Source organism: Dermacentor albipictus, chromosome 1 (genome assembly GCF_038994185.2).
Source record: "Dermacentor albipictus isolate Rhodes 1998 colony chromosome 1, USDA_Dalb.pri_finalv2, whole genome shotgun sequence".
NCBI classification, from domain to species: Eukaryota; Metazoa; Arthropoda; class Arachnida; order Ixodida; family Ixodidae; genus Dermacentor; species Dermacentor albipictus.
The window spans coordinates 270960538-270977831 of NC_091821.1; the positions used below are offsets into that span (position 1 = coordinate 270960538).

The 17294-nt window shown below is 47.4% G+C and overlaps 1 protein-coding gene across 6 annotated transcripts in view; it reads left to right on the forward strand.

Moving 5' to 3' along the window:
* Positions 1-8076, forward strand: part of LOC135915289 (uncharacterized) — a 223993-nt gene extending 215917 nt beyond the window's left edge. For all 6 annotated transcript variants that reach the window (XM_070531322.1, XM_070531325.1, XM_070531321.1 and 3 more), the window contains 4 exons: positions 61-302; positions 1909-1974; positions 2034-2342; positions 6018-8076. In XM_070531322.1, coding sequence (XP_070387423.1) covers positions 61-302; positions 1909-1974; positions 2034-2342; positions 6018-6095 — 695 coding nt within the window. In that variant the 3' untranslated portion in view covers positions 6096-8076. The remainder of the gene's footprint in view (positions 1-60; positions 303-1908; positions 1975-2033; positions 2343-6017) is intronic.
* The last annotated feature ends 9218 nt before the right edge of the window (positions 8077-17294 follow it).

The following is a 17294-nucleotide window of genomic DNA, read 5'->3' on the forward strand; positions in this document are numbered from 1 at the left end:
GCCCATTTTGCGGTGTCTACATTCCCTCCTCCTGTCTTTTTTTTCTCTCTCCCTTTCCAGGTGGGCTTGTGCTCCTAGTAGTGTCAGAATCAGTCACTTCCATGCCCACGAAATCGACGCCGGAGTGGAGGAGGATATCAGACGAAGCTTACTTCTCTGATCTTCTCTATCCTTGCAGTGATGACCTGCCTCAGGTGCAACCCGCAGGTCCACCCACCGATACGTTTGCCATTGAATACGTGAAAATACTTGGCGAGCGAACGACGGCGTGCCTAGGGCACGCCAGCAAGCTTCTGGCCGTGGTAAGTGGGGTGCGACAGCTGATGACCTTGCTGCACGCGGCGCTCTTCCATGCCGTCCTAGCGGCAGCCAGGTTTAACCCGGTTCCCTCCCAACGGCTTTGAGATGCATGCTTTTCGCAGGAACGGCAAGTCCCACCGCGTTATGCGATATTTAAGTTAACTAGCTATCTGGCTGAGGACACATGAACAAGTACCGTAAAGAACTTAGTGCTATGCCTTTATCCGTGTACCGTCCCTTTTCCCAGCTGCTTCTATAGAGCGCGCAGCGAGTCCGACTCAATGGCACCCTGAAAGGCGAGTGCCAACAGGGCATCCTTGCACTGCCTTCTGTTGCGGGGCATAGTGAAGAGGGCGACGGAAGAGGACGTCAGAGTGAAGGAATCGCCACTGACGACAGTCCTTAATGCGCGCACTGCGCAACTCTCCTTTCAGCACCACAGACAGGACGGTAGTACTCGCCACTAATGAAACGCGGTAAGAAGAGCGCGCGCGCATTCTTCGCCTTGCTACAAGCCTTGAGACATGTTCTAAACTTAGCAGTGTGCTCATGCTCTCAGCTCAAACTGTTGTCGGCACCAAATAACGAAGCTGCCTATAATTTGCAGTTTGTGTGAGAAATTCGTGGGTTCTTGCCGACTATGTGGTGTTCCCGAGCAGCTGGCTCTTTGTAACGTCATAAATGTTTCCCTGCATGCTTTGGCAACTCGAGTCAGCTTGTCTGCATAGTGGTCGCAAAGTGTTTTGTCTATGGTGTTATCTTGGGTGCTCACTTCGAAGGGGGACGTCTAGTGGCAGGTGTAGTGAAACATTCCGGTTTAGTTTACCCTAACTTCGGGCAAAGAACAACCTCACCTCGTGTGGCATCCGAGAATATCTCCCGATATTGGCGCTGCCAGGCAGTTTTGCGTGCGATGAACATGCAGTGTTTATAACCTTCGTTCACAGCCCACATAAAGAAAGTCTCTAGGCTTGTCTTCTCTCGAGCTGTAAACATTTGTGTGTGTAAGCGCGAAACGTTGGACAGCGAGACAGGAACGCAAATACACATTCATGGTACTTTCTATGCCATTTTGTAACAGGCCGAAATTCAGTCAGGCGTCGATGGAACTTCATGCATTCCCCTAAGGCCAGGCTGAATGAGCCGTAAAAAAGGTTACCTTGGCTGCAGTGCGGATCGTTTGGAAGAGCTGCTGTGGCGTGACTCTCGTCTTCCCAGCAGCATTGCGCGGCTTTTAGACGAGTGGCCGGCGCTAGCGTCTTTTCTCGGCACTCGCCTTCTGCAAGGTCTGTCTTCCCTTTCATTTCTCCTAACTTACTACACCGCTCTATTAACATGCGCTTTCTTTCAGAGCATCCAAATAACAATACTGTACCATTGCAAGGAGATTCAAGAATCGGCCTGGCCTAGCCTGACGCTTTGGTTTAACATGGCTACATTTAGTTGGACACGCTTGCATGCTCGAAGGTTCGTCGCGTGCAGCTGTCTCGCTTGGTACGTGGCTGAGAGCGTCTTGCGCCGCAATATTGATGTCAGCGCACTGGATTGTTTTCACACTTCCTGCTATGAAAGACAGCTCCATTGAACTACGCCATTTCTCCCTCGTAGAATCTGCCGGAAAGTTGCTCCACGCTGCAAGATGTCATGGAAGCGCCCGACCAGGTGACCCTACAGGTGAGCGCACCGTGCGTTGACCTCGAGGCGGTGTTCTGATTCCTGCCGACACCACGCAGAGCCTGAGCCAGGCGCAAGCGTTGAGCAGCCTGTACGGCTTCCTGGTGAGCCACGCGGCGTACGCCTTCTTCGTGAGCGAGCAGGCCGAGAAGTACGCGAACAGTTCGTGCGCCAGTCCCAACGAGCACACACTGGCCGAGAACAGCCGCACGCTGGCAGCCCAGCTGCGCGACTTGCTGTGCACCATCAAGCTGACGGCGAGCGTCCACGGCGGCAACGTCGAGTTCAGCGCCTCCGAGGAGCGCGTGGCGTCGCTGCGTGTCTGCGACGAGAGCACGTGCAGCAGGAGGCTGCTCAGGGACTGCCAGGTACGCGCCCTTCCCCAGCGCGGTCACAGAGCTCTGTTACGGAGACCGCCTGATTGCGCGCTAAGAGGCGCATTCGGCATAAATAGCTGCCATATCTATACCAGTACTGATATAGAGCACTGGTATATCTAACTAACATTAGCGAAGCTCCTGAAAAAAAAAAAGAACACCATGCCAGAAACGATTATAAGGCCTACGTTGTACGGTCTTCAACGACCGAATATCGTAGGTCATAAGATCGTATCTTGCACCGTGCTATTTAAATAATTTTGTTTTGAACAGCTTGGCTAACGTTAGCTGAGGCACCCTATAGATAAGTCAACTTTAATCATGTGGGTGGCTCAGTGGCCTAAATAGGAAATCTGGTTAGTGGTGAGAGTCATAAAGACAGAGAAAGAAAGCAAAGACAGGAAAAGTAGGGAGGACAAGGCAGGCGTTCGGTTTCCTATCCTACGCTGGGAGTAAGGGAAAGCGGAATAATCATAATAAAAAAAAACAGGAACTATCTCCCTCAGATCTATAGCAAGGTGGTCCAAGGAATAATACGAATGAAGTAAAACAACTTGTGCTTGAGTCATATCTTGAGTCATATATGATGCATGGCGGGACCGAACAATAGAAAAAATGCTATTTCATATTCGACGCGTTCTCGCCATTAGCCTTCGGTTATTGGTCAAAAGTTTTTGGGCTGCACCCACCTCACGTGCTTGTCACGCGACGTCAAAAAACCGCGAAAACTCACCGCGTCAAAGTGACGTGAACGCGTTAAAGATGAATTATTATGCCGAAGAAAAATGAATTTTGTTCTGAATAGCGGCAGGCTGCCCCGCTCCGAAAGGAATAACAGATGGCTTCCGCCTATCGCTCAGGCACTGGCTACTCGCACCAGCCGGAGAGATTGGGTTTATTTGCGCACAATAAAACTTTTTGCGTGGCAGTGTAACGTTTTCGAGCACTTTCGGCACGTTTACGACCTTTCTCTGCCAACTTTTCTTTGCTGAGTATCCGCTTAGCGTTATTCTTAACCTTCCGTTGGATGTCGCCGCCATTTTCGGTCAGCCATCGCAAGCTAAGTAAAGGAAAGCGGACCAATCGCAGACGCCGGCACCGCGCTCTTCATCCGGTTCTCGATTTTCAGTGCACTGGCTCGGCCCCATCCAATCCCTCTCCACTTGAGCATGCTTCTCGCCTCTTGTCAGCCAGTTATATAAGACAAGCCGCTCAGTGTAGGCGATCTTATTCGTTTTCAAAGCAAACAGAAGTGACCTCCTATAAACGAGGAGAGCGTTTGTTTGGTCTGTTCAGACAACCCCACGGGTCACCGCCCGGTGCTTGCGTCGGCGGTTACGCAAATCTGACGTCAGGAGATTGGGATAAAAACATATTGAAATAATATTACGTTATAGTGCCCCAGTCTTTGGCTATTCCGAAAAAAAGTTCAGTTTTGTTCGGCATATTAATTCATCTTTAATGCGTACACGTCACTTCAACGTGATGAGTTTTGCTGGTTTTCTGAGGTCGCATAACAGGCAGGTGAAGTGGGCGCAGCTCGAGAACTTTTGACCATTAGCGAGGGAAATATCGGCGAAAAAGGCTTAGAATTTGAAATAATATATTTTCGAGCGCAGCCCTTAGGCGCCCGAGCTGAGCGTCCGCTGGGCGTGTCCGCGCTCGTGCCACTGCTCGCGCACAGCTGCCTCCGACGCCGCTCATCACGCCAGCGTACTGCCCCTCCCTGTGCGAAGGCGCTGACGGCACTGTCCCACTGCCGGTCGGCGCAGCGATTTTAGTCTCAAATTCTTTGCCTCAATATATCGCGAAATGAAAACGCGTATACAAGCACGCTCAAATTTTCCATGAGGGAGTATCGTAACAGTCGGACATTTTGTTTTTTTTTCCGTTATTCGGTCTAATCGTTCATAATCAGTGTACTCGTCATAGCATATGGCAAGTTCTTGCGGTTTTCGTGACGTCGCGTGACAAAGAGGCCAGTGGGAAGGGCCAGAAAAGATGTTTGACGAATCGTGAAGGGCTGATTGCAGAAATGGAATAGAAAAAGTTTCCAATAGCTTTACGTTATATAGCGCCCAAAGTACGCGTCGTGCAATTAGTGCAGACTGTGGCGCTCTCGCTTGATTTGTGCTATACTTTTATTCTATCTAACACGATCAACTGGTCACCTATGTTAGTTAGGCAGCCTTGAAGTGACATTGATGCAACCGTGCGTTCAATTCACCTTACTTGAATATTCTTTGGCCATTCAATAGTTCACCGATTCATCTTTGTGGTGATCCAGGAGCTCTAATATTTACCGGATTGTCACGTTAATCCCGATATGAAATATCAATCAATCAATCAATCAATCAATCAATCAATCAATCAATCAATCAATCAATCAATCAATCAATCAATCAATCAATCAATCAATCAATCGTGACGCTGCTTCCAGAGATAGATTCTTCGACTAAAGGAGATAAGAAAGGACGCTTGGCGAGTGTTGATACGAACAGTGAGAGCGCAACGAGCCCTAAAACATCTTAAACAGTCATGCAATGCTTTGTCTGCTCTTAGCTGCAAAAGAGGGAAAGAAAGACGGGAAAGTAGGGGTGTGCGAATAGAGAAATTTTCCAATCGAATGGCAGACAAATATTTGGAATTTCTGCGCAAAGGGAAATATAAATGTTCCGTGGACTCTCTTTGTAACAAAAGGCTCATTTACGTTATTTAATGCCACTAATGCAGTTAACAATTTAAAATTGTTTCATTTGAGAAGCGTGTAAATCAGAAATAAAGGAGAAGGAATCGTATCAAGTGTTTCCTGACAATCCCAGTAATGAAAACACAGTATACAGCGCGTCACCAGATGCACGTAGTAGAGTGTACCTTAAAAACCCGCATATAGTACGAGGCGAGATTTGGGCATAGCGAAAAGCGAAAATTCCAGTGAAGCAAACTCAGCGAAAACGTTTAGAACTCTTCCCAGAGATAGTCATCTTGTGTGCCGTCGAGCGCCTATAATATTCCGCACTTCTTAAAAACGTGACATACAAAGTACTCCGCGATGCTCGCCCATGCCTCCGCAATCTACTTGCACAGCATGGCTGGCGATGCCCGCTTTAGCAGTTGAAGATTATGGTAGCCATGCACCAATGACGAAACCAAAACTTTGAACTAGATTTTTGGCGTTGAAAGAGATAAGCTTAATATTACAGCAGCGCACGTTGCATTATATGAATTAAACCGTGGCGAAATCGGTCAAATAAATGCTTTACCAAAATCAAGACAACAGTTCCTAGGCAGCTAAGGCAGAACACGTTTATTTAATGGCAGGAAACGAATGCGCATAAATTATCTCCATGATTTTCGCTGATGAATCAGTTTACGCAACCACCGCGGCTCTCCCGCAGCAGAATGGTTTAGAAGTGCATCCGCTTGCATCAATTTGTTCTCCGTGTAGACTGCAGCAACTGCTGTTGCCTTTTATAGAATTCCAAATGCGCAAATATTTGACAACTTGGTATATGAAAACCTCGAATCGAATAGAATAGCAAATGCTGTTCGATTCATATTTGAAATGTAGAGTACAACCCTACGAAAGAGAGAGAGAGAGAGAGCCGCCTCGCCTTCATGCCTTCTGGTGTATGAAAACCGCGACGTCTGCTGCCGTTAACGCAGGTGGTGGCCAGTGTGGCAAACGTGCTGCGCACCCTGCAGCGCTACCTCATGGGCTTACAAACGGACGAGGCGAGCTGATAGCGGCGCTGTACAGCATCCCCACCTAGTTCCTCTACTCAAGTTCCAAGCGCCAAAGACGGTCGCACAGGTCTAACGCCTGTGATACGTGGACCTGCTCGCATCGGCACCGCTTCAGTGCCGGTTGGGTTGCAGGCCCAGTGGATCCGGGTGCCCATCTTGACACCGGTGCCTTCGCGTCCGTGGCTGTGTTAGCGTGTGTGCGACCTTTCGGAAGGACACTTTGTGTGTGTGTGTGTGTGCGGATGAGGGCGGCCCGAGTGCGCCCTTTGGGGCTGTGTGTGCTCACTCCTCACTATTTATTATTTCAGTGCTCATGACTACCATCGTCGACTTCCATCGGATCGCTTTTTGTTTTATCTCGTCATTCCACTATTTATTTATTTAAGCCTATTTATTACACCTAAAAGTCGATATTTAGGACAAAAGTTGCTCCCACCAAGACGAGCGCCTGTGTGATCTGTTTGTTTCATGCTCTCCCGTATACTGTACGGCAAGGGATCGGTTACATGACTCGATGGTTTCGTTTTCAAAGTTGCGTTGCTGGGCGTTAATTTGCTGAAGCGAAGGCTTGGTGTCCCAGGCGAAGGTGCTGCCCCGCGGTGTGGCACATGCTTCAGTTTTGTGTTTTCTCAAGTGACGGAGCCGCCGAGGCGTACGATGCGAAATAACTTTCAACCGAAAAAAAGCTCCGTCGTAAAAAAATGAATTCGTTCCTTGGCTCTCCTCACCACTGGTGAACCAAATGAGTTAAGGCTTCTACGGGCGTGGTGCTTCAATGTAGCGCACGATGCCCCATAGGTATACGTGTGAGGCTGCAGGTTCTGAGGACTTGCATTGTTCGTGGACATGGCAGCGCGCAGTTGTGGGGCGGCCTCACGGTGACTCAGCAGGATCGGGTGATTCCACGAGAGATCAGTCGTGCTTGTCCGCTCGATATTTTTGTTTTGTCTGTTTTTTTACCTGTCATGCAGGAATATTCAAATTGCACGGAGCCGAAAATTTTATTCCCTAAATGCGTTCCCAGCAAAAAAAAAAAAGGAAATATTCGAAGGTACCGGCGCGAGCGTCCTCCTATTGCTTATCACAATATCTTCCGATTTCACGGCCCAAATAAATGCAAACTAATAACATTGATTCAAAAACACTTCTGCTCAGTTTAATAAGCGTCATAGTAAATTGGTTTCATGCTTTTTTTTAAGCAGTCCACAAGTGAAACAAATGCAAAAAAACTCCACACATGGCCCAAATCTGAAAAATTTCGTAAACCTGATGCGTCTTGGCGCGTTTTCTATTTCACGCAGAAATTTGAAAAAGAAGCGTGACGCATAGAACATTTTTTTGCAACATTTATGCAATATATTATCTTCCTACATGAAACGTAATACAAGAAAAAAATAGTTAAGCAAGTGTTTCCTCATTTGCTTTATTCACAAAATATGAAGCGCCAAAGTGGCCCACGTTGAGCGTGCTGGCTTTAGTGCCGCGATGACTCGTTCCGGTTTGTTAACATTTACTCTCTTTCAGAAAAAGAAAAGGCAACGCTTGTTACAAATGAAGGAAGGTTTATTTGGGTTATTCCGGCAAGCACCTGCAACCTGTTTTCTGCTTTGCCTTCTGGGGCGCAAGAGCGAAAAAACTCGACACTACTTGTGGTGCTCAAAGAAATTTATTGCGTGTCCTTTGCAGTTAGTAATTCGTCATCACCATGCATCAGCCTATTTTATGTCCGCTGCAGGACGAAGGCCTCTCCCTGCGATCTCCAATTACCCCTGTCCTGCGCCAACCGATTCCAACTAGCGATTGCGAATTTCTTAATTTCGTCACTACACCTAGCCTTCTGCTGTGCTCGCCTGCACTTGCCTTCTCTTGGCACCCATGCTGTAACCCTAATGGTCCACCGGTTATATAACCTACGCTTTACATGACCTGCCCAGCTCCATTAATTTCTCTTAATGTCAATTACAATATCGGTTCTCTCCGTTTGCTCCCTGATCCACACCGATCTCTTCCTGTCTCTTAACGTTACGCCTAACTTTCTTCGTTCCGTCGCTCTTTACGCAGTCCTTAACTTGTTTTCGAGCGTCTTTGTCAGTCTCCAAGTTTCTTTTAAAAGGGTTTAATCACGGTCAGCTGGTTAGTGGCAGTTCTCGCAACACGGCGCCTTCGCCTAACTCGTGTATTTGTGCACCTTCTTTACAGAGAACATGTTCAGGCGGGGTCCCGTATTGCTTTCCCACAATGAAACTGTTTAAATTTTGTCGAAATGTGAGCACACGGGAGTGTTTTTGCATCCTGAAACCATTGAATGAAGCTGTCTGTTGCTGGGAATCACAACGGCCTCCTTGTACACACAGCAGAACGCCATGACTGGGTGATTCCACGAGATCAAACATGCATGTCCGTTTGATATTTTTGCTTTGTCTGGTTTTCTTGATATTTCATGTAGGAATAGTCAAACTGCCCGGAGCTTAAAATTTTATTACCGAAAAGCTCCCCACACGCTACACGCTAGACACACGCTAGACGCTAGACACTCCCCACAAGCTAGACACAAATAAAATCTAACGAAACAGTTTTGCTGAAAACAAGCTGCCAGAGCGAAGTTCTCAAGCAGCAAAGAAATTAGAACTAGATTTGCGTGCAATAGAAACTGATAGACAACCGGTAAAGGTGCTGAAGCCAGCACGCTCAACATGGGACATTTTGTCCCATTACGTTTTGTGAATAAAACAAATGAGGAAACATATTATCGCACCTTCGTTTTGCTCGACATAAGCGGACTTCCACCCAAATTTTTTGTCCGGATATTTTAACCGTAGTTTTACAGCGAAGCTGTGTATGACTAGTTTCCAGCTGATCGATGTCCGTAGGCCTAAAACGGTGGGCCGATCCCGAAGATAGAGCAATACCGGGCCGTCCAGGTTGGAGGTGAAGCCGGTTTCAAGCACTCCTCCAACTTGCAAAAATAAGTTTGATATCTTGGGCCCGAATACAACCCGTATCAGATACTAAGCTGATACTAAGCGACTCGGCCATGTCCACGTTCGCACTGCCCTCTCTTTGTCGGCGTTCCAAGCGCCTGCGCATCTCCTTTCCTTTTCTTCTGCTCTCCCGTGGTGGTGGTCCCGTTGAAACGTCACGCCAGTCTAGTTTCCTCCGGCTCCTCGGGGCGGCGTTCCCGTCTTCCATGCGAATGTATATAAATGTCACGGTAAATGAGTCCGTACCTATGTTCAAAATTCTGTGTCACCTCTGTGTCGCGTGCTAAACAGCTTCGCTTGTCATCCACCTTCACAGAGTGGAGTGGCTCATGTTTTTGTTAAAGTATTTTATTTGAAAATGAGCTTTCTGAAAAAAAAAAACTTGTTTATTTAACTATACTTTTCTTCTCTTGCGTTCCATGTGGGCAAATAATATTTTGCTTAAATGTTGCGAAGAGAACGTTCTACTTTTGATACTTTTTTCTAGTTTCTTTGTGGAATAAATACGCGCCAAGACCCATCAAAGTTACAAAATTTGTCTGATTTGGGCCATGTTTGAAGTTCTTAAAAATTTTTTTGCCGTTGTGGACACCATACAAATGCGCATGGAACGAATTTACTGTGACGCCTATTAAAATTAGCAGAAAAGTTTCCGACACATCGTTTTTAGTTTGCATTTAATTCGGCCGTGAAATCGGAAAGTATTGTGGTAAGTAATAAAAGGACGCTCGGCCGCCACCTTCAACTATCTTTTTGGCTTGCTGGGAACGCTTTTCGGGAATAAAATTTTAAGTTCAGGGCAGTTTGACTATTCCTACATGAGATATCAAGAAAACCAGCCAAAGCAAAAATATCAAACGGACATGCATGTCTGCTGTCGTGGAATCAACCAGTCATGGCGTTCTGCTGTGTGTACAAGGAGGCCGTTGTGATTCCCAGCAACAGACAGCTTCATTCAATGGTTTCAGGATGCAAAAACACTTCCGTGTGCTCACATTTCGACAAAAATTTAAACAGTTTCATTGTGAGAAAGCAATACGGGACCCCGCCTAAGCATGTTCTCTGTAAAGAAGGTGCACAAATACACGGGTTAGGCTAAGGCGCCGTGTCGCTGTTTACGCCCAGCGGCGCCACATATTATTTCTTTGCATCTGCCGCCGCTCAACAACAGGCACGTTTTCCAAAGCCTTATTCGCAGTTGTGCCTACAAGTGGTTCTTATATGGGCTATGCTGTGAGGCTGCGTAGCGCAGGTTGTTACCTGGTGCGGAAGGTGTTGTTTCGATTAGTTCATCTCTGACTGAAAGATGCCGAAAGCCTCATACGCACTGTGTTCGCAGTTGTCTTTGAATGAAAATAACCAAGAATGGTACTTTCTTGAATGAGAGCTAATTAGGTTGCATTTAAATATGGGGAACTGAACAAGTTCGCCCTTGATCAGAATGACATGTACATGTACCAAAAAAAAAAACAGAAACGAGGACGACAAGTAAGCAGGGCAGTGGTAGACTTACAGCTAAATTTATTTTTTCTTAAAATCTGAATTGTGGCCAGGGGTTTTGATGCCGCATGATCATTTTACAGAAGCTATGGATGGAACTGCCACGAAAACAATACTCGAACGTGTGTCAACAAGCCTGTGGTGTCGCATGCCGGCACTAATATTCGGAGCAAACAGCAAATACCAGGCACACGTGCGCTACACGATACGAATCTCGCTGGCGAGTCTCCTTCACCTAAGCAACGTACTTCAATAAATGCGTCTTTTTGTGGTCGTGTACGTTTTCTAGCCTATAGGGAGCCATAAAGTCCAGAACTCTGAAGATATTAGCGCAGGCTCTCGCCTGCGTAATCACGAACATGCACAGCGACCTTAATGCTCGAAGGTGTGACAGCCATCTCGTGAGGAGACGTGAAAGAAAACAACTGCGCTGATAATGTTCAAATAGAAAGCGGCGTATCATGCTTATGCATACTTATGTATACGGGATAGGTCAACACTCTATATTTTTTTGTGATTCAATCGTAAGTCTAACATTGTCCTCTTTGCTTCTAGTCTGCTGTTTCTGCATTTGTTCGCTGTTATAATTAAACGGTGATTAAAGACGACCAAAATGCTGCATTCCGTGCGCTTGATTCCCACAGCACAAGATATGTAATGACAAGTCTTTCCGGGTCCAAAGTGTGCCTCAGTGTTATACAAGATTTGAAGATATGTCATAGAGCAAGTAGAACTTCTTCGAATGTTCGATGAAACTTCATGTATTTACAGCGTGCTAAATCTGTCACAGAATCTTGAATGAGAAGACGTGTTATATTTGCGCAAAGGGCATTCTTTCGTTCGATAGGCATGGCTACTGTCGCCCAATGATTGCCGTTAGAACACATCCTGAATAAAAGAAAGTCTATTTTCTTAATCACACGTTTCTGTTTTCACTGTCTCAAAAACATGGTCTGTTTAATATTTTGTTCTGCGACCTAAGCGCTAGGCTAACCGCAGTGTTGCGAACGATGCGCAAAGACAAGCGTCATCATCATCATCAGCCTATTTTATGTCCCCTGCAGGACGAAGTCCTCTCCCTGCGATCTTCAATTACCCCTGTCCTGCGCAAACCGATTCCAGCTAGCGCCTGCGAATTTCTTAATTTCATCACCCTACTTACTCTACTGCCGTCCTCGACTGCGCTACCCTTCTCATGGCACCCATTATGTTACTCTAATGGTCCACAGCTTATTTCTCCTACGCATTACATGACCTGCCCAGCTCCATTTCTTTCTCTTAATGTGAATTAGAATATCGGATATACTCGTTTGCTCCCTCATCCAAGCCGCTCTCTTCCTGTGTCTTAACGTTATGCCTAACATTCTTCGTTCCATCGCTCTTTGCGTGGTCCTTACCTTGTTTTCGAGCTTCTTTGTCAGTCTCCAAGTTTCTGCCCCACATGTCCGAACCGGTAGAATGCGTTGATCGTACACCTTTCTTTTTTAATGATAATGGTAAGCTTCCAGTCACGATCTGACACTGTCTGGTGAATGAGTTCCAACCCGTTTTATTCTTCTGTAAATTTCCTTCTCATGAACAACATCAAGAAAGGGGCGGACAGATGGAATAGCACACTGTGGTATAAGGTTTGTAAACAGGGATAAGGTGCCTCAGAAAGGCTGGCCGACGTTTCGATGGGAGGACCTATCTTCGTCAAAGGTGGCCTCGTCATCCTCGGCATGTCAGTTTTAAAGGGTTAGTGCAGTGACGTCACGTGCGGTTGTTGTCGGTGGCGGTTGGTTATAAATGAACAGTGTCCCCTGTGAGTAACTGACCTAGGTAGACGTACTCCTTCACAGACTCTAGAGGCAGGCTGGTGAACCTGAACTCTTGTTTCCTTGCCCGGCTATCGATCATTATCTTTGTCTTCTGCACATTAATCTTCAACCCCACTCTTGTACAGTCTCTGTTAAGGTCCTCAATAATTTGTTGTAACTCGTTACCCGTGTTGCTGAACTGGACAATGTAATCTGCAAATCGAAGGTTACTGATAAATCGAAGGTAATGATAAATGGCCAAATAATACGACGGGTCCGAACGTACAAGTTTCTAGGTGTCATAATCGACAGGGACTTGTCATGGAGCCTTCACGTATCATACGCGAAAAAACGGTTGACAGGCATCTGCCACCTGTTCAAGTTTTTCGCTGGCAAGACCTGGGGAATGTCGACGAGACCCTCAGCTTCCATGGCGCATCGACACCGTATCCGCCTCGGAACTGATTGCACCAAGCACTGCTAATTCCGAATTAAGCGTGCAACCTCTCCAACATGTCCGTGCGGTCATGACGACGAGGGTGTATACCACCTAATACTCGATTGTCCCAAGCGCACCACACATGGATAGGGCCTTAAACAAGTGCCAAGTTTAATTGACTCGCACCAGCTTTTCTCACTTGCCAAAGTATTAAGCCCATGGCCTTCAAACGTGCATCACAAAGTTACGAAATCACTTCAACACTTCTTTGAAGGCGCCGTAATTTGTGACGATTATCGACTCTATACTGCGTCGTGAGTAATTGTCTCATCCGTGCATTTAACACATGTGCACACGGACTTCGCGGCAAATGAGAACTTCTGGAAAGAGACTTTCGCTCTTACGCGCTAGACGTGTATTAATTTTTATTATTGTTTTTGAAGCATTACATATTGCAAGCATTTATATTTATTAATTTTTTATCCTATATAATCAATCAAGCGAAAAGGGGTAGCCATCGCCAGCAAACGGCGACAACAACTTCTCTGTTTATTTTTATCTCAACAAAAAGTAAGGCTAAAAGAGACAAAAAGAATAAAAAGAACTCTACTAAACTCCACGATATTGTGAAGAGTCTGTTATTTTATTATTTCTGGCCGGTGATCGCCTTCACTGAATTATCACTCTTATCACATTACCGCTATGTCGACTACGTGGAGACACCACCACGCTGTTTTAAGTGTCAGCGCTGTTAAGAATGGCGAGCTGAAAGGCAAGATTGCCACCCAGTTACGACCGGGGAACAAGACTCGCATCCCCCACTCTCCGTCGCTTCAGCTAGGATGCGTTCGATGAAGCGGGCTTTGTGCTGACACCACCGCCTGATCCTCCAGCCCCATCGCCGTTGTGACGGAACGAGTTCGGCGGGCGAACTATTGTGACCGAGCTCCCCAGCGTGTACCTGATCTGCTACGCGTGAGCGGGCGGCCGCGGGAAAGCCGTTTTTTGTTGCTTCCCACGCGCGACCGGGACGCAAGACAACGAGCTACCCACCATGGCTCGGAGCTTCCCGGAAAGGCGCCCCTCGGACGTCGGCGCCGGACATCGGAATGTGTGTGCCTATGTGTGCGTAAACTGTTCTGCGGAACGGCGCCCCTCTGACGTTGGCGCCGGACATCGGAATGTGTGTGCCTATGTGGGCGTAAACTGTTCTGCGGGGCGGCGGCAAGTTGACAATGAGTAAACGAACGTTCGCGTCACCTTGTATCGCGGGAGGACCGAGTGTTTAAAAACTGCTGTGGTGCGAATGCTGGAGACACTTCTCTTGAGCAGTCACGTTGGACTGATACACTTCTCTCGTGCAGTCATGTTGGACTGACACTCTTTTTCTCAAGCAGTCATGTTAGACTGATTTAAATACTGTAAATAAACCCACATTCCTCGTTCTCGATGAGAAGCAGTTCTTCCCTTCATCAACGTCCTCAGCGTGGATAAGTTTGACGACGGCATGGGCCAGCTACCTTTGAATTCTTGCCAGACTCCAATCCTGACAAAGAATCACGAGCGATGGGATTGAGCCCCCAATCCTGACAGCGCTTCGGATATATCGCTAAGTACTGTCGTGGGGAACAGAGGTGCAAGCGCTGTGGGGGACCTCATGACTTTAAGACGTGTGCAAGTAAAGACAACTGTGTGTGTGCAAATTGCGGCGGTGACCATCCTGCTAGCTACGGTGGATGCCCTGCGCGGACAGCTGCTCAGCGAAGAAATAAGTTGTTTGTTCTGGGTCCAAGGAGTGCAAGCGCACCATCGAAAACGAAGAAGACATCCAGAGTGCCACAACTAACTGGTTTGGAAACAGAATACGCATCTCACTTCCCGCGTCCCACACCGATAAACGAAGTTACTGAGCCAACGCAAACGGTCTCAGTGGCTGGGAGACCTGTTCGAAAAGAGCCCGAAAAACGCACCTATGCGGCCGCAGTAAACCGACCTCAAGTACCACTTGGCAACAGTCAGCAGGAAAACTGCCAGCATGTGATACGCGCTTTGTTCACGGCACTACGTTCCCACGTCGCGAAGATGCCTGCTAGTTCAACGAAGGATATGCTGGAAGCAGTGCTGGCTCTTGAGTCAGTAATACTCTGCTCTACTTCCACATACACTCAGTAGCATAATGGCAATGTCTCGCCCACTTGGTCCATTCCGTCGTCCAAAAGTGCCCTTAATAATGCAATGGAACTGCGCCGGTATTCTACGGCGTCTTTCTGAACTCAGCCTTTTCCTTCGAGACATACCTATACAAATTCTAGCCCTCTCGGAGGCCGGTCTCCCAAATGGAAGGACGATCCCAGGGTACATAAGACATGGAAATCCGAGTATACCATCATTTGCAAATGGAAGTGCGATGATATACATCAGGTGAGAAATACCTCACGTCACCTTACCAGTGCAAGACCTTTGTTCTACCTTCTTGGAAGTCACCGCTGTGCAAGTGTGCCTAGGAAAACGAAAACTCGGTGTGGTGTCGGTGTACATAAGTCCGCGCAGGAAGGTCTCCATGGCGTTCATAAAGGACCTTTGCATTCGTTGCCCCTCTCCTATAATAATCTGTGGCGACTTTAACGCACATCATTCGCTTTGGGGAGATAAGACTGCAGATTCCCGAGGCAAGGAACTTGTCACAGCCGCGGATGCTGCTGACTTATGTACCGTGAACGAAGGCAAACCGACTTTCTTCAGACCACCAGATTCATGGAGTGCCATAGACCTCGTGATCCATTCTACAGACCTTGTCGTATCGTCAACAACGGCCCCAGACAGGATGGGCAGTGACCACTTTCCGATCTTCACGAACATCACCGGATTTCACACTGCTGGGCGACAATTCTGTGCTGTGACCCGCTGGGACACATCCAGAGAAGCGTTGGACGAATCCCCTGGTGAGCTGTTCGCAGATATGCTGCGGAGCAAAAGAGTGGCTACCTCAATGTTGAAACTGCCAGATCATTTCCCTACTCCTGATTTGAAACTAAAGAACCTCTGCGTAGCGCGTAGGAGAGCGGAGCGAAAACTAATGAGAAAAACGGGAAATCCATCTGCGAAAACTGAATACAACAGGACAAACGCTGTCATCCGTCGTCACACAAAAAGATTAAGACGAGTTCAATGGGCTGCTTTCTGTGAGAGTTTATCGGCGTTTACTCCCATGACAAGAATATGGGGAGTAATGAATAGCCTATCCGGAAAGATTCGCCTGCACAGGCCATTCGAAGCACTTGCTTTAAAGCAAGGAAAAGATTTGCAAACCCTTGCAGAAGATTTTGCAGCCGTATACACATCTGGCAGATCAGCAGGAGTATCGAACCCTCTGTTGTCTGAAGCATCCCATACCATGGATACGCCGTTCACCTTTCGTGAGTTGGATTTGGCGCTTAGCAAATTAAGAAGACGCTGTGCTGTGGGTCCCGATTCGATCAGCAATCAGATGCTGACAAATCTGCCATATGAACGAAAACGAGCACTTCTGGACATATTTAATCACGTCTCGAGCACAGGAGAGATCTCAGAAGCGTGGAAGACAGCATGGGTGGTGCCTGTGCTCAAGTCGGGAAAGGATCCTGCAAACCTCACCTCATACCGGCCAGTATCGCTAACATCATGCGCATCAAAGTTGATGGAAAGACTAATATGCATGAGGTTAACATGGTATCTCGAGCAAGGAAATAGACTGCCATCATGTATGACCGGATTTCGTCCACGGTTGAGTGCCCAGGACAGTGTCTTGGATTTACTAAGCCATATCGAGCACCATCGCGTAGACGGCCTTTCCACACTCGCCATCTTTATGGACGTTGCCAAGGCATACGACTGTGTGCTTTATACAGGCATCATCAACGGACTCCGAGCCATGGGCGTCTCGGGAAATGCTCTTCGATTGGTCCATGAATTTCTCAGTGATCGATGTGTCCAAATTAAGCTCGGAAGTATAATGAGTGACAAGCGACGAATTTCCCTCGGCGTCCCACAAGGAAGTGTCGTATCCCCCTTGCTTTTTAACGTTGCCATGGCCAGCCTTCCAGATGCCGTGAAAGTAGGTCGGACGGCAGTTAAAATGTCCATCTACGCAGATGACATCTGCATTTGGATCTCGGGGTACCAACACAAACGTTTGGCCCGAATAGCCCAGGCCGCAATCTCCACCATCGATCGCCACTTATCGACGCTTGGCCTATCTTTATCAGCAGAAAAATCGGCCTTCATGCTTTTGTCGGGAGTGAGACGCAAGTCAACACGTCTGACGCTGAATATCAGAGGCCATTCAATTCTTCGTGCAACTCATGTTCGATTCCTGGGCGTCACCATCGACAACAAGCTACTATGGCGTGGTGCGGTCGAAAGTGTTGTGGCTGCATCAGTGCAAAGAATCAACGCACTTCGTCGATTGGCAGGTATACGTTGGGGAAACAATCCTATA